Source organism: Buteo buteo, chromosome 3 (genome assembly GCF_964188355.1).
Source record: "Buteo buteo chromosome 3, bButBut1.hap1.1, whole genome shotgun sequence".
Taxonomy (NCBI): Eukaryota; Metazoa; Chordata; class Aves; order Accipitriformes; family Accipitridae; genus Buteo; species Buteo buteo.
In genome coordinates, this window is record NC_134173.1 from 39,011,301 (window position 1) to 39,035,112 (window position 23,812).

Sequence of the window (23,812 nt, forward strand, 5' to 3'; positions counted from 1 at the left end):
AATATTTTCTAGCACTGCAAACTATGTGCAAGCAATTTGTGTCTTTTGCAGAAAACTAGGCAAAGTAAATATTCTAATGCATGCTTAATGCCCTGTTCATAGAGGAGACAAGCGGCATTGCAGTGTTTCAGCTGCATGTGCTGTCATTAATATGAACTTCAATAGCTGCGTAATAAGTATCTCTAGATGATATAATCCAAAAGTCTCACTGTGGTCCATAGCCCCAATAGTTCTGGTATAACAAATGCTAGAGATTTCTGGTAGCAACTGCTTTTCCCAAGTGCAATTTTTTTCAACGACAGAGCCAGCAATACTGTCTTCCTCTACAGTTGCTTGAGGTACATTTACTTCTCAATCCTTATGTTTAATTCACTGATCAATTGATTGGTTGGTCTTACATTTTTTCTTCACTGCAAGTATCTCTAATCAGATTCTGATTCATCTGACATTCATTTCACTTAAGTTAACATCATGATTTTGTGGAGGAAATTGCATAGTGCTGTGATGCTGCAGTCACATTATAAAGATCTTCCTTTATCTCATAGAGCCGAGGGTGAATTTTGGCAGTTCTAGCCTTTTAGCACAGATACCATTAATTTATGTCATCCTGTAGCTCATATGTTCCGGAGTAACCCCATCAACTTCATTGGCATTACTGCTGAGGACGAGGGTTTCAGGTTCTGATGCTGGTATGACTGCCCTCAGTTTTGCCAGGGCCTTTGCTCTAAACTTGTCTTAGCTTCTTATTTGTTACTGTCTCCTTTTGTCCTCCTTATGAAATGCTAACCTGCTTAAGTTTACAAATTTGATCCTGATTTAGTCCTATCAGGTCTGCCACAGCAATAAAACCAGCATGTTTTGAAGACAGAAACATGCCTTGGAGTTTCTTGTATTTGCACAAAGTTACCCCTTTTCCACAGATACTGTCATAGCACATCTGCTGAATTTGCTAGAAATCATATACTGAAAGGCACTGAAAAAGGAAACACTTTTACTGTGAGGGTGACCGAGCACTGGCACAGGTTGCCCAGAGAGGTTGTGGAGTCTCCATCCTTGGAGATCTTCAGAAGTCATCTAGACGTGGTCCTGGGGAAACTGCTCTGGGTGGCCCTGCTTGAGCAGGGGAGTTGGAACAGGTGACCTCCAGATGTCCCTTCCAGCCTTAACCATTCCATGAAACATTTTTGCTCTACTAGCACTCAGCTAGGACTTATGCATTAACTTTAACATTGGCCTTCTGTAAAACCATCCAGTCTCTTTGTGTTTCCTGTGGGGCAGTTTATACAGTTTCAGATCATAGCCGGGAGGTATTTGCACAGCATCTGTTACAGTAAGGATTATGTCTGAAATGGATTGTGAGGTCTCTCTTACACAGCACGCTAGCTCTGGTATTTTTGTTATCCATAAACAGCCAATGCAATGCAACTAGTCTGTAGGATACATTACTGTGGTCCAGCTCAGAAAAGTGCAGCACAAAAGTGTGATATTTTATGACTAATTAAGGCTGTTGCATTCTTACCTCAGTTGTATAGCAACATTACTTGTATAGCGTTAAAACAAACACCTCCTGACGATGCACTGACAAATGTTTAGGGAATTTTGCAAACCTTTGGGATCAGTACCCTGAAATCCAAAGGAGAAATCTTGTACCACATTTATTGCATGACTTCAGACCAGTCTCTCTCTTCCATTTTGCCTGTGTAGTCTTGCTGAACATCTCTAGATAATTAGGGATAATTAATTACCTCCAGCCTTTGAACAGTGCTGGTGTATTTCATGACATTCTGGTAGCCCCCCTGCTTTCCTCAACTTGTTTGTTCTGTTCCAAGCCTTTTGAGAGACAATTGACAAGTTTGGGTATGTCTGTTTGCTGGCTGAGCTTAGGAATGGACAAAAGAGCTGCTGGAGAAAGTTTGACTGATGAGATAAATAGAGGGAACACTGCTGAGATAAATGAAGAGCTCCACTGAATATCACTAGCTATCTTCATTTTGTAGTGTATACTGAAATACCAGCAGTGAGGCTAGTGGAGAGCAGCAGGAATTGTGAACATAAAGGGAGATAATTGCTGCATCTGTGGTTTGAAGGGCCAAGGCTAGATAAACTTTTTTGAAACACTGCAGGCCAACTGCTAAATCAGTGTTGTTTGTCAATGAGAGGTCATTCAAGGGAGAAAAAGCAGAAATGGAGGATTAAATGGAGGTAACAAGATATGCAAGTAAGTCACTGAGAGATGAATTAAGGTCTGTTAAAAACAGACTAGAAATATTAAGATTAAACAATTTGAACACTTATTTTATGAAAGAGTTCCGAATATATCACATATGAAGCAGTTTTGCACTTCTTTGTGTATACCTTTGAGTTTCAAAATGGCCTTGAAAGATATCATCCCTACTTCTAAATGCTTGTTTTTCATTCAGATCATAATTCATCCCTCTCTCTCTTATGAACTATGAATTACCAGTTAGTGCCAAGGAAAAGCTGAGATGTTTTTTATTTGATACCAAATGAAAATAAGTATTTCCACTGGAAAAGGAACAAATGAGAGCTCATCTGCACACTTAGGAGAACCCTGGCCATGCATGTTCAGGAAAGATGAATTCAAGGTGAAGCAGGTGAGCTATTTTGCTGTTTGAAAGATGACTTTTTGGAATGGCATTCCAGAAAGGGTAGTGGGATCAAGCCAGTTTAGATACAACCTAAACAATTCTTAAAAGGAGTAATAGAGTGGAGTTGCTTTTGGTATCAGGGAACCGATGACCCAAAAGACACCTTTTAGTCCCCTGTAGCTCTATCACAATTAATCTTGCAGCATTTTCCAGAAGGAGTCACCAATCAGTGGCTTTGTGAAGAGTCCTGCACTCAGCACAAGATACCATCCTTATAGCAGGGCACTTTAGGACCTCATTCTGAATAATGTACACAGAGTTCCGTGCTTGACAACTTTCTAGTAAACCACATATGTAGTTATATATATACTTTGAGAATTCAATTCTCCATTCAATGTGAGGATGCAACAAAATCACAGAAATTAATGGGAATTTGGGGCCAGAATCTTACAATAAATTTAAAAGAGCAGGATTTAAAGCCGGATATTGCTATTTTATCACCCACCTCTAATTATAGTTATTTTCTTCCATGTTTGAGAATAACCCCAGACTTCCCATTGTTTTTAATCAGAATGTTCTTATATGTCTAAATGAGCCATAAATGCCCTTTTAGCCTACCTGTCGGTATGCTATTTTACATGCCCCTCCCTATTTAGGGGAAACGGGGTCTGTTCATACGTCATTAAGCTTACTTCCCTGCCCTATGAATGTGTTGAAATGGCACACTGAGTACACTTTTGCAGCCAGATTGCATCGAACCCCGCTTTTTACATTCACTTTAAGTGCTCTTTAGCATTCTTATTTCTAAAGTAGCAAAGTAACAGGATTCATATGTCAGCCACTAACACTAATTTGGGCATTAACACAGTACCTTTCTCTTCCCAGTTGTCCCATAAACCTATAATTCATATTTCAGTGAATTTAGTACTCACTCTCCTCTCGTTATTTTCTTCACAGAAGCACGTAAGATGTATTGGATAGTGTGGGACCTGAGCATGACGTAATGGTATGGGGTGGAGAATGTGCTGATTTTGGCTGGGGTAGAGTTAATTTTCTTCATAGTAGCTACTATAGGGGCTCTGTTTTGGATTTGTGCTGAAAACAGTGTTGATAATTCAGGGATGTTTTCGTTCCTGCTGAGCAGTGCTTACACAGCGTCAAGGGCTTTTCTGCTTCTCACCCCACCCCACCAGCGAGGAGGCTGGGGGGGCACAAGAAGTTGGGAGGGGACACAGCTGGGACAGCTGACCCCCACTGACCAAAGGGGTGTTCCAGACCGCATGACTTCATGCTCAGCATGTAAAGGTGGGGGAAGAAGAAGGAAGGGGGGACATTCGGAGTGATGACGTTTGTCTTCCCAAGTCATCATTACGCGTGATGGAGCCCTGCTTTCCTGGAGATGGCTGAACACCTGCCTGCCCATGGGAAGTGGTGAATGGATTCCTTGTTTTGCTTTGCTTGCATGTGCAGCTTTTGCTCTACCTATTAAACCATCTTCATCTCAACCCGCAAGTTTTCTCACTTTTACCCTTCCAATTCTCTCCCCATCACACTGTAAGGGGAGTGAGCGAGCGGCTGTGTGGGGCTTAGTTGCCGGCTGGGGTTAAACTATGACAGAGACAATGCAGAAAGCTTTGTAAAATATAGCCCCCTATTGAAAGTTATTCATACAATAAACTTTGTTGATGAATTGCTTTAGATAACACGAGGTCAAAATAATTTGTGATGCTGCTATTCAGTCCTATCCTTTTCTTTCTCTTAGTGGGAGAGGTTAGAAAAAGAAAAGAAAACAGTTACCCTACTTTTTGTTGACAGCAGCTGGCAAGAGGATGCTCATGGGATGCTGTACATGTGTCCAGGCTGCATGATCAGATACTTGATATTAAAGTATGGTACTTGAAAGAGAAAAAAAAGATTCAGTGCAAAGGGCATTCCATATAGAACCATTGGTGGCTCACATCCAGCCAGTTACTTGGATCCGTAGGAATTAGGAGATGCAAGCTGGTATATGCCAGTCCAGATCCTGCACTATGTTTTGAGAGTTTGCAGGTTTTCAGCACACAGCAGGCAGAACTGCTGGAAGCATTAGACATTCGTGATTATACAGAAGAATGAAGAAAGAGCAGCTTTGTATTTATTATTTTTTAATAATGGGCTTGGACATCTTCTCTAAATGTTGCTGCCGTTGGTTCAGTTACTTCAGTTTACCTTCCTAACAACAGTGTAAATTGATTTACTCAATTATAACATCATGAACAGTCTCACTTGACTTGCCTCAAAGGGGTGAGCTGAGCTGCTTGTGGGGATGAGACAGAGCTCTGAAGGGAGAAAACAAAGACAACAGTAAAGAAGACTATGGAAGAGACTCAGGTCAATTTGATACTCACTAAATATCTTTTCCTCTCATCAAAGAAAATAGGCAGCAGCCTTTTCAGCATGTGGAAGTAGCGACTGCATCCTCTATCCTCAACACAACCCTTCTTCTTGGTGAAATAACTCATGAGGTGGAGGGATATTGTTGCTATGCTGTAAACAGGGAAGGACTTTTCTCTATTTTGTGTGGCAATATGAAATGATCCAGTATCAAAGAGTTTTTTCATCAAACCCATATGCAATGAAGAAGTCAAAGGATCCATGATTGTTTCTAGTATGCTTGAACTTGGCATTTGATAGCTAATGAATGAACTGCAATGCAGGGATTGATTTAGATGCATTGTCAGACTTCTGAGCTGGTGCTAAACTGCTTGTTTTCGCCCTGTGTATCTGGTGAATCTAGGCAGATGCAGTGTCTCGTTCTTCTATTTTTGCATAGTTGGGGCTCGGGAGAGGCACTAGAGGGAAGATTTCTGGGGAAAAAAAGGAGAAGTTATTCAGGCAGACATCTGAACTCCTCCCTGCTGTGGAAATAGGCTCTATGCTGTGGTTCAAATTAGGGATAGCAGGCAGCACATGATTTTTATAACCTTGCTGCCTTGGCTTAATACTTTGTTTTGCCTAAAGAGAGTTGGTGATTTAAGATATACTGCCTCTTTGAAACCACAAACTAAATCTTAACAGAAGATGCACCATCCTGTGGGAAACCTTATGTTTCACAAGATCTGGCATGAGTCAATTTGTGCCATTTGATGTTTTATGCCAAAGCTCATGTCAAACCATTTGACTCAGTTAAACTCAGACCTTGAACAAACTGTCCGACTTGTCCAGCTCTTTGGGAACTCTGAAGACATGGGTCTTCCTTAGTCATGAAAGGAGAGATTCATCTGGTTTAATTTCTGTCTTCTTTTGGAGCCTACATTAAAATCCAGGGGTTTATATGGCATTAAAGAGTCCTTGAGGTATTTCATAAGAGTGGAGGATTGTTCTTTGGCCAGAAGGAGCACACCATTCATCTACTAGAGGCTCTAAATACTGTTTTATCTGTTTACCTTACAGGAATTTCAATTCAACTCGTGCTTTGCAGTTTGGGTGCCCATCTCAGCCTCTCTCTTTTCACATGCTCACAGTCTGTCTGTTCATGCTGGGGATGGGTTGGGTACAGATCCTGCAGCAAGTGTTCCCAGCTTTTTCTTTTTCTCTCTTTTTTCTCTTTTTTTTTTTTTTTTTTTTTGGCTGGATACCATACTCATCAGAATCTAGGAGGGATCTAGGGCTGCCAGCATCGCTGTTATCAAGTGCTGGCATCACCAGTTACCTCCTTGCCTTACCTACTATGCCCTGGGAATTCAAAGCAGTAGTAAACACGTTCGTTTCTCACTATTGTTAATTAGTCAGGCAGTGCTTTACTCCACCATTTCTTAAGCAGTGATTAAGGATGCCTGTAAAGGTACATAGATTTACTGGGTGTGTTCAAATGTGCAAATAAATGAAAAAACCTTACAATTATGAGATTTTAGGATTTTAAGATATGAAGGGATGGCAAATAAATAGTGGTATGGCAAATAAAAGCTTTCTTTTGGATTAAACCCACTGCATACATAGCTTGATATAATTACAAAGATGACAAATTTTAATTTGCTTTTCCCTTTTCTCTTGCAACTTGTGACATGGACTTTATCATTCATAATAAGACAGAAATCTTTAAAGATCTTCAAGCTATAACCATTTCTTACACTGTCTTTTGCTGTATGTGTGCTGGCATTTGAATGAAACAACCAAGGGAGTCCTAAATGCCATTATAAGCACATTCATTCCAGCTGTTTGCAGGATTGTATAGGTCAACCAGCCAAGGGGCTTGACTTTAGTGTTTTGGGATCAGTTACAGCTTCATTGGAGGGTTGAAATTCAATCTTAAATCACTGTGCTGTAACAAGTTCGTGCTATGAGGTTTTACTACAATAGTTGGCTTCTTCCCTATGATGGCTACTCGTAGACTGTAACTGCATTTTTACAGGGTCTGTTTGGTACAGATGTAGCAGTCAGCCTCGGGTATATCACACTGGCACCTGCAGTGTTCTGGGAAGTGGGACTATTTCATGCCACCTTTTCTATCACTGCAGTCAGGCGACCCTGCAGAATAAATATTAACAGGCTCTTCCTTCCATGCTGATGAGATTCTTAAATAATTTACTGTTGCCTTTCTGAGCCAGGTCCTGCAGCCTTCATGCAGTCACAGCTCCTTTTGACTTCTGCGGGAGTTTTGTCTGAGCCAAAACTGGGGGCTCAGGCTCAGTTTGGTGAAAGTATGCAACATCCTCATATCAAATCCATCACTCAAAAGCTTCCTGCACATCACTGGTGTAGCTGCAAGGCTTTTGTAGTACACATAATTAGGAAAACATTTTTCCTTTAAGAATTACCTTTGTTTTGTTCTTGTCTGATAATGTTAAATAGTCCTATGAAAAAAACATATATACATATTTGTTAAGATATGGAGAAAATGAGCTAAGGAAGAGAACCTTTTCAGCATCTTATAATTACATTTATAGATTTCTAAGATCTGGCATTTACTTGCTCTCCTTATTACACTATGGACCAAATTCTCCGGTGAGATCAACTTCTTTGCCAGTCATTTTGTGGTGGCTGGTTCTGAGATGTTAGTACAGTGTATTTGCTTTCAAAAATATTTGAACATATACTGCTCACTACTTACCTGTCTTTTTCCTTAAGAAGTTATTGAAGAACTGCTAGTAAAGTATTGATGAGTGACACTTTTTTTTCCTCCAAAAAATACTTTGAATTATTTTGCTAAAATATGGTGTCTTTTGCAATATTATGTGCTAACACTACCATCATCCTCGAATGAATTCATTCACTAAAGTGCTTACAAGAATGGTGGAAACACCATTACCTAATTCTGAATATTTCCCATGTGAGCTGAATAGTTGAGTAAGACTAACATACACTGTTGAAAGGCAACACAGACTCTATAAAAAGGACTTTTTTTTTTTTTATACCTGCCTTTCTTTGTTTCTGTGCTTTGGCTTTCACTAACCTTGGCTGCTACTCTTTTATTGAGCTCTTTCAGCATATATGTTTCTTTTGCATTATATTTTATCCAGTCTTACAGCTACCCAAGTGACAGCCAATTACCTATCCATCTGATCAACACTGCAAAGGTGCTTTTGATATTAGATCATCAGGGTTTTTTTCTTCTTTGACACTTACTTGTCAGAAAGCCAGCAGTTTCTCTTTTGCTCCGTGAAACTGAACTTCTATAAACATTAGTGATTTACTCAGAACCTCCCTTGAAATTCAATAACCTTCATGCCACATAATCTTATAAATGTATTTAGTGAACTGTTATAAGGGATTACCATCTGAAAATCACCAAAAAGCTAGTATTTCACCTAGACAAGTGAATTCAGATCATTAAAAATCTAATAGGAATCTCCTCTGTGGTCAGATGAATCCTTTAACTGTTACTGAAGGTATAAAGAACTGATTTAAGTCAAATTTTAACATTTCATTGTGACACAGACTACAGTCATCTTTGGTTATGAAGCCTCTGTTGAAAGGTGGTAAGTCACAGGTAAAGAGGCTGTAACCTTTAGCTGAGGAACAGTAACTTCCTAAATAGCATTCTTCAGCCAAGAGTGATCATCTGACACCACCCTTCCACTTCAGATTTAAATGTCCTCCCCTCCGTTACAGACTTGGCATTTCTCTCATGTTAAATCTTATGTTCCTTCTTACTGAAGTCAAGCCTGTCTCTAAAATTCTGAAATTACAGCAAGAGTATAAAATTTGTATAAGAAGTGTTTTATGCTTCACCAATCAGTCTTTGACACAACTAATTTATTTTTTTTTTAACCTTCTTCTTGCTTCACCTGTTAGTTTTCTGTTAGAAATTCCGGATTTTAGCATTTGGTAAGTCAATCTTTTACTCTCCAATGCTGGGGTTTTAGCTAGACTAGTTTGGTAGGTTTTTGATGTCCTTTTCCCTTAAATTAGAAAGTGCATATTCTCCAAAATAACGTAAAAGTATGATGTGAACATCGTGCATTTGCCCCAAGGTTTTGCAAAAATGGTTTCTCAGTGGAACATCTGTCAAGAAAAAGGAAATACATGCCTAAGAGCACTGGAATGTGAAGACAGGGTTTAAGTCAATGTGGCTAGTGATGACCTTGATCCAAGGTCTTCTATATTCCAGCCAAGTACCCAAGCTATAAGGTGGTGTAAGCGGCTCCCACTGCTCCTCTCCTGCCTCGACATTGCCCTCTTCCTTGTGCTGGTGTGTAGCTTTTGGGGGATGCACAGCAATCTGGGCAAAAAAGGAAGGAAGGAAGGAGGGAAGGAAAGAAGGAGGGAGGGAGAGACAAACGGATGGGGTGGGGTGGGGTGGGATGGGATGGGATGGAAGGATTGGAAGGATTGGTTGAGAGGGAAAGGTGATTGCACTGCTGAGCTCAGCAAAGGTGTCCTGGGGCTTTAAAACAGAGGGCACTTAAAGCTCCAGGTGGATTTTCCTGGAGGAGGCTTAGAAACAGGTTCAGTTTTTAACAGTTGCATCTACCAAACTGGACTGAACTGTCTGTAATTCAGCATGGCATGTTGGAAACTAGTAGTAATGGTAAAAGGAGCAACAGTCCTCAGCATTTCCTCATGTCCAGGAAACTCTTTCTGAAGCCACAGTTAAATTTATGGCCATACGATGAAGCAGAGAGTTTTGGAGAAAACATCTTTATCCTTAGGAGCAGTAGTTAGCATGGATGATGAGCTGTGCCCTGGCATTTCTCCTGTGATAATTATTAGCAGCACCAGCCAACTCTAAGTCTTACATGCATAATTCAAATGTTTCAGATAATTCCTGACTTGAACTTAGAATGTGAATGCTCTGGACTGTAATTTTTGGATTCACGATTTTTTGTATACTATTTTAATTTTTGAAAGCTGGGTAAACAGTGTCCATTTGGGAAGTCATAATTATTTTTGTCTTTTTTTTCCTAGTTTTTAAATTGTTTTTATTTCTAAAAAGATTTCAAAACTGTATAGTTTTACAGGTCTGCATTATTTAATTTTATGATTGCTGTTATATTTCTTGAATACATGTTTGTTAGATATAAATCGGATACTTTTGTGGTTATTATAATTTCTAGGGATTGTCTTACATGACAAATTGAAGCAACTTTTTAATATCAAATGCAGAGTAGATTATACTTACCCAATTTTGTAAACACAGTAATTTATAAGGTATCAAATTTGCAGATATTTCTATATATCATTAACCTTTTATTTTTATATTAAGCTGGTTTTATATTTATATCAAGCCACTTCTAGGTCTTGTCTAAAATGATCTGTTACATTATGAATCCTCTTCTTGATCCAGTAACTCCTTCTGTTATGGATGTAGATATATTTGTTCATCTCAAACTAACATGTCATTTATAAAAGCTTTTCCATTAAAATAGAAAAGTGGCTGTTATCCATGAGGTTTCTGACAGAAGAGAAAATTGAGTTTTTACACTCATTTTGAAAAGTTGACTCTGTAACTCTGCTGTGGTGTGTCATCACTCTCAGACAGCTTCTGATATGTATTTTCAAGTATAATAGGACCTGAGCATTTAGAGGAGGGGTTTACTCCGTAAGGGGCATTTGTTGAAGTCTGCTCTCAAAGATTTTTTTTTTGATCTCTCTATTGACTAGGACCATCTTGGTGATTTCTTTCTGTAGATCCTATGCAGCATTGCTGATTGCTGCCTCACCCTTTTATTTTAGTACTCCTTCACCATAAACAGCATATGGGGCATTACGGCTACAGCTGCCCTATTTCTTATGTTCAAGATGTTCCAAATGTGCTGCACATCAGGTTGATCCATCTAGGTGGAGAAGCTCAAAATTCAAACAGATTAGCTCACCTGAACTTTTTGCTGCTCTTAACACAGAAGGGCTTGGGCATGGCCAGAAGAGAAAGTTCGGTCTGTGTGACTTAATGCAGCCCAGTCTTGCAGCTTAATACCTTCTCCTTGCACTTTGCAGAAAGAGGGATGTGGGGAATGTTTGACAGACTTGGTGAAACAAAGAGGTAAAAGAACAAGACAAATGTGGCACATCTTCATTAAGTGATCTGATATAGTCCCACTAGAGCATTTTGCTGCTGGTCCTAGTCTCCCGAGTTGTGCACTTTACATTACAAGATTGTCGGTGCTGATGATGACTAAATAACGAAGCTCTCCCTTGGCAGCAGTAATAAGAAATATTATGTTTCCTTGTCCAAGTGTTGTTATCATAAGAAAATGTTATTTCCTATCAACTTTGATAGATTTTTATAAGTTCTCATGAAAATTTGTCACACAACTGCACATAGGTTTCACTAAAAACAGACCCCCAGTATTTAATTTGCCAAAACTGAAACCCTCCTCTTTTACTTGCAAGAAAGGTTTGGGTTTTCATTCTGCTTTTATGTTAATCATTAAAACACAGTATTAAACAACAGTTTACAATGGACACTCCCAAACATTGTTGTCTCAGTTATCCTGAGTAGTGGAGGTGCCAGCCTCTCCCAACATGTGCTTGTTAGGAAAGTGATATGACAGTAAACCCCCAGAGGACCTCAGTCACGTCGAGCAGACCCCGTTTCTCCAGCCTCAAGCACTTCTGCCCTACTAAGTTGCTATCTGTCTTCTAGCAATGGGAGAAGTTGAGGCAGCTAATTTTGGGAACCTCTGCCTTGCCTTCAGGGTTCAGGTTTTTTGACTGTTTTCAGAAGAATCTGAAAATGGTGATGAAAGCAGAAATTCTCTTGGGAAAATTTCTTGTTGAGAAAAACAGCCTCTGTATCATCAAAATGTTTTTGGTGAAACATTTCAAAGTACTCACATGCACATAACTCCAAGTGAAACTATCTGCCACAGTGTCTGCTCCTTTCCAACTGCATCACATGGCATAGATTAGTTTGGTGGCCACTTGTGGCTACTGAGGTTTTGGATCTGTGCAAACACAGATAATACTGTCTTTTCATATCTGTGTAAAAACAGCCTGTAATTGTGCACAGCTACCCATTGCCCTCCCTTTATTCTGATGATGTCTGTGCAGTGAATACCTAAGTCACAGACTGGGTTAGGGACTGCATTTATTCATTTTCACAGAGCTAAAAGTCTGTGGTGTTCACCTCTGCTTGGGGACTCTGTTGGGTGAAATACTAGACATAAGAACAGCAGCACTTACATGCATTCTCTGTTCAGTGCATATTGCTCATGGTATAAAGAAAACAGAACTTAATAAGTTTCCTCTGCCATTATCATGAACTATTAGGTTTTTAAATTCTATCTGTGCTGTGTGGAAGAAGGTTTTATAATTTAGAAGAGAGTAGCAATTTGAGCAGGATAGACATGCCTCCTATCTCTTTCTTTTCTTTAGATTTTTTCCCCGGCTAATGTATTCTGTGGGCTTTAGGGATGAGACAAATTACTCTGTGTTGGCGACAAGAGCAAAATAAATGAGACTTAGCTGCACAGGAAAGTCCGACTGCATAGCCCGATGGTGAAAGCACTTGTTAGTCGGGAAGGAATGGTGCTGTATGTTTGGTGTCCTGCTCCCAGGACTCCTTCGGTGGTTTACATGCTGTCACTGTATATAAAAATAAAAAGCAAGCCCTGCAGGCAAGAAATACAAGCAACTCTCCCAATCCCAGATAAGTCCCATAAGAAGTAAGCTGTAGACTCACGCTTCTGCTTGTGCTCTCTTTTTGACTCACTAAATACAAATTTTTCTTTTTTTCATCAGAGACACAGCTTTAAGGAGAAGCTCTCCCCCTTGGTATCCTAATAGATAGGAGGTACGAGGAGAGGAATGGATACCTCGGTAGGCAGCAGGAGGGGAAACTGCACCTTATTTCTCTCTGTTTGTGATGGGTGCCTTTACCACAGTGATTCATAAAAAGACTAATTATTTTTTATATGTGTGTGTCAATCTACGGTGCATGTGCACATTTGTACAATCATCTTTGGGAAGATACTTGTGGCCACTCTGCTATTTTGTGGGAGCCCAGTCCTGCTAGATGTGCTCAGAGCTTGCTTGGCAAATATCAAGGAGGTACACATGAAGGCAAACTTTATATTTGAACCAGTTTAGGCATGAGCTGAGTACCAAGCCTGTTAACACAGGTCTGTTGGCAAAGTGCAGTGGCTGTGTTTGTTGACGTTGCAATACTATTCTTTCAGGCATTTAAGGTGCTGATTGATGTGGCTCTGAAAATTGCTCCTAAAGACCAGTTTAACAAGGGACACATACTAAAAGCTTCATTCAGCCTGTGCTGTAGGCTTTTGTCTTTCAGACAGCTCTAGGTGTTATAACACTGCATAAAATGTCTAAGGGCAGCCATCTCTTGCAGCGATCCATCTGTGTGACATGAATTTCCTCAATACCCACTCTGGCCAAGCCCTGTGCTCGCTACACCAGCGAATTCACATGTGCCTGGGGAAGAAGCCAGGTAGTAGCATGCCACTGTGGGTGATAGTGAGCTGTTAGAGTCCACTGTTATATTAACCAGGCTCATTGTGACCAGTGGTCTTCCCAGACAGTTCACCCATGCCCAGAGACCATTTTGAGTAGGTAGGTATGTAGTTTGCACACAGCTGCCCTGTTTCAGAGCCAAGGACACTTTACTGGAGGCAATCCTAAGCCAGCTGCCTTCAGTGCTGGGAGCATTACAGGACACACTCCATTTACTGGTGCAGGTGAAGACCTAGGCTACAAGAGAGTTTCAATGAATGTCAGGGGAGAGGTGGCTGATAAGTGGATTCTAGTCTGATTTGGCAGCTCCATCCTCTGCTCACTTGGTAATTTTGGGGCTCTGGGAAGAAGACACATTGTCTCTGAAGAATGGTAGTCTGTGAATTATTTAGGTGCCTTGCTGACCCTGGAAGATCTCCACTTGTGTGGTGTGAATGAAACAGTCTGGCTCTGGTCATGAATGTCAGAAATGTCTTCCTGTGTGACACAGGACAGGATTCTTGGTACGTTGTTGCTAATACCATAAACTGTGAGTTCTGCCTGTGCCAAAGAGTTTTTGAAACTCTCTACCATCTCTACCATGGGATTTGGGGCACCCTTGTACTGTACTGTGTGAGGTATCCTGTGGTTTAGAGAAGCTACAGGCAGGGTTATTCCCAAATGCGAGGTCACCTGAATTGCCTGAGGGAGCACATTAGGGAGTGGTAGAAAAAGCAAGTGACTCTGAGGTGTCCCTAGTGAAGTCCCAACTAGGCCATTATTGTGATTCTCGTGAGTCTACTACAAGGTGAAACGACATTGGGGTCACTGTTGTTGTGTGCCAGTTGGAACATCTACATACTTACAGGAAGGTGACAGCCACACTGTTAAGCACTGAAATTCCATCTGAGGTCCATGTAAATATGTCACTTTCTAGATTCGGTCATTAACTTTTCTATTTCTTTTCCATATCTAGGGAAAAAAAACCAAATTATTGATCCAGATGGACAATGAATTAAAAGAAGAGAGGGCAGAGTGTGACAAAAGCAAGGTAGATGATAGCTAATGCCACATGAGCCAACAGCTTCACCTACGTGGGAGTGGTGTTCCCTCTGAGATTCTCCCTTACCTACAGCACAAAAAGGATAATTTCTGCTAAGACAGGAACATCTTACATGTCCAAGAGGATAATATCATTTTAACATTGTCTGCTGTGTGATAATTTTTCATTTATATATACTGGGCCAGTTGTTTAGCTGACAAAAGTCAATGTAACTTCACTGACTGCAGAGGAGCTGCACCAAGTTGATGATTCAACCTTTGTTCATTTAATTGTTTAGATTTATCATATTTATTAACCCCAGCAGAGAATGTGGTTTTCATGACTGGTGTAGGGGATTATTTTTGTACAGAAAAGATGGATTCTACTCTTAGTGACACCTGGTTGCATCTTGTAGGTGAGGATTGAATCTGGCCATTATGTGTAAAATGAAATATTTTATGTGAAATACCCACCTAAGATAATACTTTTGCTGGTATTCATAGGGCCATGCTTACTCCATCTGTTTCAGTTATAAATATTTTAAGTGCATAATTCAGTAAATTTTAGGGTTTGTAACAATGTAGTAAAATCAAGTAGATGTGTAATAAATTCTAGTAAGCACAGAAACTCAGTTGTTTCTCAGTAGGATTCTGTTTAGCTAATCGTAAATGTCTTGCTACAGCTGGAAAAATATTGAACCAAGTTTAAGCTTCAACAAGTGTGCTGCTGAGAAAGTTGATTTTAGTATCTTTAGAACAATAGACTGGATTGTCTATGAGTAGCAGATGTGTTTGCAGAAGAATTTTAATCTGGCTTTTTTATTTTCTTCTTTTTCACTTAACGTTCAAAATGCAGAATTACCTAAGAACCACATGCTGATGCAAGGATAAAGGTTGATACTTCTTAGCTTCCTCCATTTCCACACCCAACTAAATCCACCCTTGAAATGCCATGAGGACAGTGGGAAGAGAGCCATTAGGCTGCCACCGTGTCTTTCTGATTTGCACTTGCCCAAAGTAACCTAGCAGGTTTTGGCAGAATGCAGATAGCTCATTTGGCTGTTGTTTTGAAGCAGCTTACTCCAAGGTCTTCCAACATTTTCTACAGCCTTTCACTGCCTGAGCCTACCTCCATGCCTCAGGTAGTGAGGAGGTCCCAGCAGTCTTCCGTAATTCCGGCATTAGAGAACTCCCAGGAATATACCCAACAGCCACATCTGGGACTCTTCAGAGCCTGCTCTACCCCTTTCAGCCAAAATCTCTCTCCTTTAGGAACAGATTGAGGAACTTGCGCTCAGGTGTAGTTGAGATTAAATCTAAGAAAACAAGGACATAAGGGAGGGAGGGAGCATGGTGATAACTTCAGTAACAATAGCAAGGTTCACATGGCTTTGCTCAATCTACATGAGTGTCTGTTTAAGACAAATTTTGTATTTAAGTAAATATTGGCAAGCCTTAGAGTTTCCAGCATACAAGAATAAAATAAAGCTTATCTTCATTTGGTTTGTAGAGGTATTTTTGTATTATAAGAAGGTTTTACAAATATTTTCTGAAAGTTTTTCCAAGTGCTTTTTCATTAGAAGATCTGCATGTTGACTAGTAGCTATCTTCAGATACCAGTGTACTGATAATGCTGACAAAGGCTACACCCAGGAACCGTAGTTTCAGAATTTTGCTGTATTTTTCTCTGGTGAAGCCTGGTGCAAATAATAAAATATCAGGTGTTCTGTCTCACCCATAATTAAACAGTGGATGTTCTGTTTATGTGTTTTCTTACAGCTGGCAGCATTAGAGAGACAGATCTTTGACTTCCTTGGTTTCCAATGGGCTCCTATCCTTGGCAATTTCCTACAAATAATAGTTGTCATTTTGGGTTTGTTTGGAACCATCCAGTTTAGGCCTCGATATATAGTCGTGGTAAGTCTCATTTATTATCTATTATTTTTTTGCAATTGGTTTTAAAACCTGTCATATTACAAAGCAGAATTTTCTTGGTTTCAAAACACCAGATGGTATTTCTGTAGAAACTTTAGAGGTCTCCATGTCTTTTTGCAAATTTAGGACTACTGAGTGGCATTTCTGAGATTTCGGAACCTATCAAGAATGGGTAACCTAGAAAAAGTACTGCTGAAATTATGACTGTGACACAAGTTCTTAGTAAGATTCTTTAAAGAATGAAATACCTAGATGGGTCATGGGAACATCTACAATTAGACTATGCACAAGTGAAGAAAAGAAATACAAATTGTTGTTCTCTTTGCAACAGACAAGCAGACAACAGACAGCAATGGCCATTTAAAAAAAAAAAAGTAATGGTCAAGTCCTTTTAAACAGGGAGAAGCAAGGATTGTAGAAATTCCTTTGGTCCTGTGACTCATGGGTTCCAAAGAAATTTCCTTCTCGCATCTAACTTTGCCAAAACCTGTATTTATGGTCTTGACCCTACATTGTTGTAAATTATCTCTGATGTTTGTAATGAAGCTTCACAGATTTTTTCCCCATGTTCTCAACATAGCCAGGAATAAAAAAACTTTCAAAGCTGTGAAGGAAACTGCCAACAAAAAATATCCCCTTGCCTCCTCCATAGTCTCTCCTGAATGGATGAATATTATGTCTTTACCTGGCAGTGTCTGTATCTGGAATATTTCAGTTGTGTTTTCAGTAATGGATTTTAAGTCTAAAGTTGCTTGGTTTGGTTTTTTTGTCACAAAAGACTGAAATAAATGTCTACTGAGGAAAACTCATTAAACAAATACTTAAAAAGCTTCATCTTTTCTAGTCAAGCCTGGAATCCTGTAATTCTTTGTCATGTCGTAAAAGAAAAATTGAACAGAAAGTGCACCCAAGTTTCTTTATACTCACATTAGCTAAGCTTCACAAGCAGACTATAAGTAATTGAAAATGGATTGATGTAAATAATAGCGCTTTTATACGTTACCTGTGGTTGGAGAACTCGGCAGCAGTGTATATACATCCATATATTGATGACTCACCTTTCTGCTTCATGTTCTCCATTTCATACATAAGACATTGGAAGCAAGTGAGGGTAAGCATCTGTAAAATTATGTAGGAAATTCATGTCTGAAGTGCAACACCACAGAATCTCTTGCCCCTCAGGTTCAGCACTGTTGTTCAATGGTGGAAGCTGTGCTTTAGTTTTCAAATGAAACACAACAGATGTTAACTGTTTCTGTGTCTTTTCCAGTGTAAATGAACATTTTAGACTATATTAAAGTTGTATTAAATTAGAGGTAGAAAAACTCATAATTAAAGAAAGAAGCACCTCAAGAAGATACTTTATCCTCAGATTTAACTGAACTCACATTCTGATTTAACTTTAAGCATATATTTACAATCTCATGCTATAGTAGGTGCAAATACTCACTACTTGGGAAGATCAATACTTCAGAGCAGCTTCTATCCTTACTAATGTAAGGTTCCCAGTGAAGCAGGAATAGTTTGAGCAAACCCTGAAGTCTGAAGAGTGAAAGTACACAAGTTGTCTGGAACCAGCCTTACAGCTCAACACCAGCAGAAGGGGGTGGCTTGCATACCTCCCTATTCTCACTGCTCTTCTCCCTGGCCGAATACTCCTCTAAACCCTCTCCACCAATTCTGGCAGCAGTTAACTGGACCCTTCAGTAAGCCCATTCCACTCCTAAGCTGTCAGAAAACCAACCTAGCAAAAAGTGGAGAGTTTTTTGCCAGATTGGTGAGCTGAATCCAGTCTGTGAGGTTCCCAGTGGGTGCCAGGGCCAGCACAAGGCAGGCATTGGGACTGTGTGGTTATGAACAGCAGCGCGGAGGCGGAGGGGAAAGGAGGAGATGCAAGACTTCCCTTGTTGCTAGCTGCAAACTTGTCAGCTCAGCCTCTTGTCTAACTTCACCCTCAGGCTGAATTCATTGAATACCTCAAGCCAGCATAACAATAATCCTCCCTTTGCTCAGCTGCTACCTTTAGTCCCTGTGCTGTTCCTTCATTTGCACCAGCACAAACGTCAGTTCAGTGACTTGATAAACTATCAAACCAGAACAGATCCTGCTGAAAAGCAACCATTTTCTTTTCCAGTGTTTTTAAGTGTGGGTCAGCTCTCTGCCCTGTTTCGCATGTTCCAGCAGAAGGGAGGAGGTGCGAGAAGGCAAATGGGAGCAAGTAGCCAGAGGAAGGGGAAAAGCGCATGGAGTCTTTCTGCAGCAGTGCAGGGTTACACCGGCTTAAAGTGCTCGTTGAGCTATAGCCTGAGGATGTTCCAGGCTTTACCTAACACATGCTCCCCAGAAGCCATGCTTCCTAGGGCTGTCCCATCTGCAGCTGGGCTTTGCCAACTGTCCTCAGAAGCCCTAGAGGAGTCAGTGGTACAGACAGCAGACCCCTACCAGTGCCAGCTCCAGGCTGTCTTTGCTAAGGCAAAAGGGAATCCAAAGGCACCTCTCCCAAGGAAAGACATAGACTGCCTCCCTGCTTCTGAAACCCTTTAAAAACACAGTACACCTGTTACAGTGGTAAACTTTTACTGCTGGCTTCAAATATAAAGTCTGTTTAATGCAAATCTTCAGTAGGGTCATGAATTTCAGTATTACCTAAACACAATGCAGAGAGATTCCTACCCGGGCTCTGAGTGGTGAATTGGGCTCCAAATTCATTGAGAAGCTTCATGGGCTTCTGAGTCTATAGCTGCACCTTCAGCCACATCTAAGTCCCTGGATATGTTCGTGGTTGGTGTCCCACATTAGAGCAGCAATTTGGTACTGTGGCTTTGACAGAAGAAATATGTCGACTCATGCTTTTATGTCCTCTGATTGCTGAAGCCTCCGGTTTAGATTAAGCTAAATCCAGTTTAACCGGAAAAGTAACCAAATGCTTGAAGAAAAGTATGCTTAGCATCCATTGTCTTTTCCTTAAGACTTCCCTGGAAATCAGCTTTGCTACTGCAGATGATCCCATTGGAATAAAAAAAAATTAAGTAAAGAAAGAATCGTGTCAGATACAACAGTTTGCTTCTGTAAACTGTCTACGCAAAATTGATCTGGCACACGTGGGTGCAAATTGTCCCCATAATATTCTGTTGTACTCTGGTAGGGATCTTGACTTAAGCTGACCAGCTCTAGGGTCCTTGGTCTGACCTTAAGAGAACTTCTTTAATCTATCTTATCTTTTGTGCAATGAAGGCTGTGCCTGAAGGTTTCCCTGACAAGAGAAGTTACACAAAAGCTTTCACTTTGCCACCCTTTGCAGCATATGTCATGTTCTCTCCCCTCAAATTTAACATACGGCAGGAATGGGAAAGTAAGTGAATAAATGTATTATATGTAGGGCCATAACTTGAAGCACATCTATACTGCAGTCAAATATGAGACTAGTTCTGCAGGCACAATTGAGCAGGCTTTTGGTCCAGGTACCTAGAAGCCAAGGAGCTCAGTAAGGGCTGTGATAGAAGCTGGATAAACACAAAAGCAGTTGGATGCTTCTAACTCTTCCACTGTCACTGAACCCAGGCTAGCTAATTTGTCACTAGCATTTAATGACTACATAAGCTGCAGTCTTTTCTTTGACAGCAGCATAAGCATAGCCATTGTAGATTAAAAGTCTGAATAAAGAATTAAGGTTTGTTTCATAGTTTGAGTGATATAAAATTTGGTCTGAGAGCTTTCTGCCAAAAATATGCCCCACCCTCTAAGAGGTGCCACTTAATGACTGAGTCATGAAGAATCTCTGTCGAATACAATTGTCATTCCAAATAGATAAAGATAGTGGCTCATGTTCTCTGGCTACAGTCCTTCAGATACAGGACTATAAGGATGGTGATTCTGAAATAAATCTGGAATGTCACTTGCTCATAGGTAAAATTCTGAGGCCTCAGAGCTTAGAAAACACAGAGAGAGAGAGGGAGCAACAGCATTAACTCCAAGTGTCCTAATTAGTTTAAATTCAATAATTATTTCTAATAGTTTTTGTATTAATTAGTAATCTAGATCAATTCTTGTGAACAATTTGTCCTGTCACTAAGCGGATATGCTATTTTCACTGCTGGAATATTTTGTGGCTGAATTAAATCAGTACAAGGTTCCCAGGAGACATAAAAGTGCAGAGCTGATTCCTAATTTTCCCATATTAGCTCATTTGAAACTTACCCAAACATTTGCAAAGAGGAAAAACCAGCTACATTTCAGTTCTAACTATGCTGTAACACACCTGTCACGCAGCTCCAGAGCTCTGCTGTGATTCATTTCCCTGTGCATGCTTTTCCTTTCTTAACAGAACTTGCTATCACCAGCAAGATTTTCAGGCTGTTAAAATTGATTAAAGATGATGACAAGATACTTGTTAAAGCTGGGGTTTTTTCCCCTCTCCTACTTCTGATATGGGACTTCAAAAGCCTTCTGAATGATGAGTCATGTAGCTAAAATGGCAGAAACCTGGCCCAAAGCTGAATACAAATGTGTTAATGAACAGTGAGAGATGAAAATAATACACTTAAATAGGAGGAATATAAGGTGGAAATCTCTGTTTTACTTGCCTTAATTTATTGCATTAAATAATATGATATATAGGCAATGTGTACACCTGAAAAGCTGGGATGCAGTTTCTTAAAACAAACAAACAAAAAACAACAACAACAAAAAAAACCAAAACAGAAGAAAGGCTATACAGGATACTTTACACAGTATTCAAGCAAATGTTATACAGACACTCAAAACACGTGTGAAATATTAGGCATCCAAAATTACTCCTTGAATATCCTTCCTGGTAAGTCCTGAGTTGTTACTGTTCCATCACGTTGATTTATGCCACTTTCCTTGTCGTCTTTCACAAATATGACTTAATAGGGCTCTGTAAGTACTGATGCCTCTGAGGCACAGCCAGGTATTACAGGGGGACAATCTGATGACTCAGTAGTTGCTGCCTTTCCTTTGAAGTATCCCTGAGCCAACATTTATTTCCCCTAATGCCAAGACACTGTCAGAGGAGGTGCTGCACTTCAAATTAACTATACACTTGAGATAGTTTATTCATTAAAGCTAAATGTATCCCACAATCCTTCTAATATTCAAACTTAGAAATTTCCCTTTTCTCTTTTACCTTTCAGTTTAAGAAGCCATCCTTTGCATTTTTCCTTAACCCTTTCTTTTTGTGACATTGTGTCCATCTAATACCAATGATTCAACTCTAGAAATGGTCGTATTTCACTGGTATATGAAAGGTATCTCTGCATTAGTTTCAATATGACCTGTAGAGTCAAAAGAGGTATAGAAATATCACTGTTGTAGAGAGGCTGGCATTAAGAAAGGGGATCTGAAAGGAACCTGCTGGGTTGAACAATAATTTAATAGACATTTAACCAGAAAGGTTTAGGGAGTACTCTCTCCACATAACTCATAAGGCTCCAAATGCTTCCTCACACCACATAGTATACAATCCTTAGTGCAAAGCACCAAAAGCAAGAAAGTATACAGTGCATCACAGAGAGAAATCAGCAAAGATTATCACCAGTATCCTAGGTCCTTCTAGCAGAAGGAATCTGTTAGGTGAAAATGTCCAGGTGATTTTTATGTAGAACATCATATGGGGTATAAAGTAAAAAACCCAACTCTTCTTATTGCTTCAACCTGTGTGGAAAATTCCTTCTTCATGCCAGATATGGTGAGGGTTGTGATGAGACCAGCTGAGCCTGGAGGGACTGAATGTGGCAGGCCAAAGAACTGGGGCAGGAATCCCTGGGTGTGGGAGAGTAAGAAGGAGCAGGCACAGCTGGACTATCAGGGTAATGCTCAGGACACAGGGCGGGAGAGGTTGAATGGCAGGTCAGGTCATGGAATGGGTTAGGTGAGGTGCCTTGGGAGGGAAATGAACTCCGAGCTTCAGTGTGAACCTGATGCTTCAGACCCTAACCGCTCCTCCTCCGACAGCAAATGTCTGCCAGCGTGTGTGACACCTTCCCCTGCCTGTTGTCCCTTCACAGAACGGGTGACAACCCGGGGCTGCAGGCAGTTTCTCTGCCAGCTCAGAGGAGAGGTCTTTGTAATGGATCTGAAAGTTAAGCATCTCGTAGCAACCCAAGCAGGTGTTAGCATGATGCCACATAATGGAATGTTGTTACGGTTTGGGGTTTTTTAAACCTTGATGGCATATACATGTAAATTTACATACATAATGTTCAGAAAGTATTACAAATTTTTCAGGAAGAAACACTCAAAAATTAAGAAAAGCTGTTATTAAAGTCCTCCTCTGCAATCCTAATGTGATCCTTCTATATATTTGCAGTTTTGAACTGTGTGGATGCGTAACAATTTTTTTTGGAGGGGCACCTCAGTTGGAGTAGAAAGGACAGACATTTGGCAGTTTTCTGGTGATAGTAGCTAAACTTGATTTGCAGAAAACAGAAGACATGGGAAGAATGAGGCACGTGACAGCAAGAATAAAAGGATTGCTTTTGTTGTAAAGCCTGCTCCGGGTAGCTGAGTTTTATCTCTGCTCTCAACTACCGAAAGCTTTTTTGACACAAAGCAAGTTACTTAAAACAAACTTCTCACATGCTTTGTTTTCCCTTTGCGTTCTGGGTTCTTGTCTTGAGACCTTCTGGTCTGATTTGCACAAGTGCTGAATGCTCAGTCACAGGGAGCTGAACACTGAGCTTATAAAGCACTGTATAACCCCAAGTGTTCTGAAAAATGAAGGCTTAAGCATCTCAAGTTGGATGCCTATAATGTATGAATACTTCTGAATGTAATCTCTGCATGTATCAGAACATCATTCGCATTCTGAGAGCTGTATCATTCCTTTATAACATAAAATAAATTAGTTAATGTTTGTGCAGCACTCACACATTACATTGATGAGCATCTTAGAAAGCCTCATGAGGAAATTAATATTCTGTCCTCAGAGCAGGATCTGAGTGACAAAGAGAAATGAAGTATTGAGTTAGCTGTTCACAAAATGTATTGAGTAAGGTAGGGTCTTTTAAAATAAAAACAAACCTATGATGAATTAATTAATGTTTGCATTGTATTGCACATTCACAAAAGAGAAAAATAGATGGCAAATATAACCAGAATCCTGACATTTCCTGATTTTGCTTTCTTGCTTTTGCTGTCTCAAAACTTTTCTTTTAATGCAGTCTTCCTTAAGTACCTATGACACTATACAAGGAAAAAATTCTGCTACTTGCATATCCAAAAAGGTGTTTTCAAATGTGGACTGTAACTTTCTTACTTTTAAAAATTATATAGTAGTAATTACTGAATATCTAATTATTATGTTCTTAAAGTAAATGGAGCTTAAATTTATATTCCTG

The 23,812-nt window shown here is 40.0% G+C and overlaps 1 protein-coding gene across 2 annotated transcripts in view; it reads left to right on the forward strand.

Annotated features, from left to right (window-relative positions):
* Window positions 1-23,812, forward strand: part of NKAIN3 (sodium/potassium transporting ATPase interacting 3) — a 380,358-nt gene that overhangs the window by 168,311 nt on the left and 188,235 nt on the right. For both annotated transcript variants that reach the window (XM_075023355.1, XM_075023356.1), the window contains exon 2: window positions 16,299-16,436. In XM_075023355.1, coding sequence (XP_074879456.1) covers window positions 16,299-16,436 — 138 coding nt within the window. The remainder of the gene's footprint in view (window positions 1-16,298; window positions 16,437-23,812) is intronic.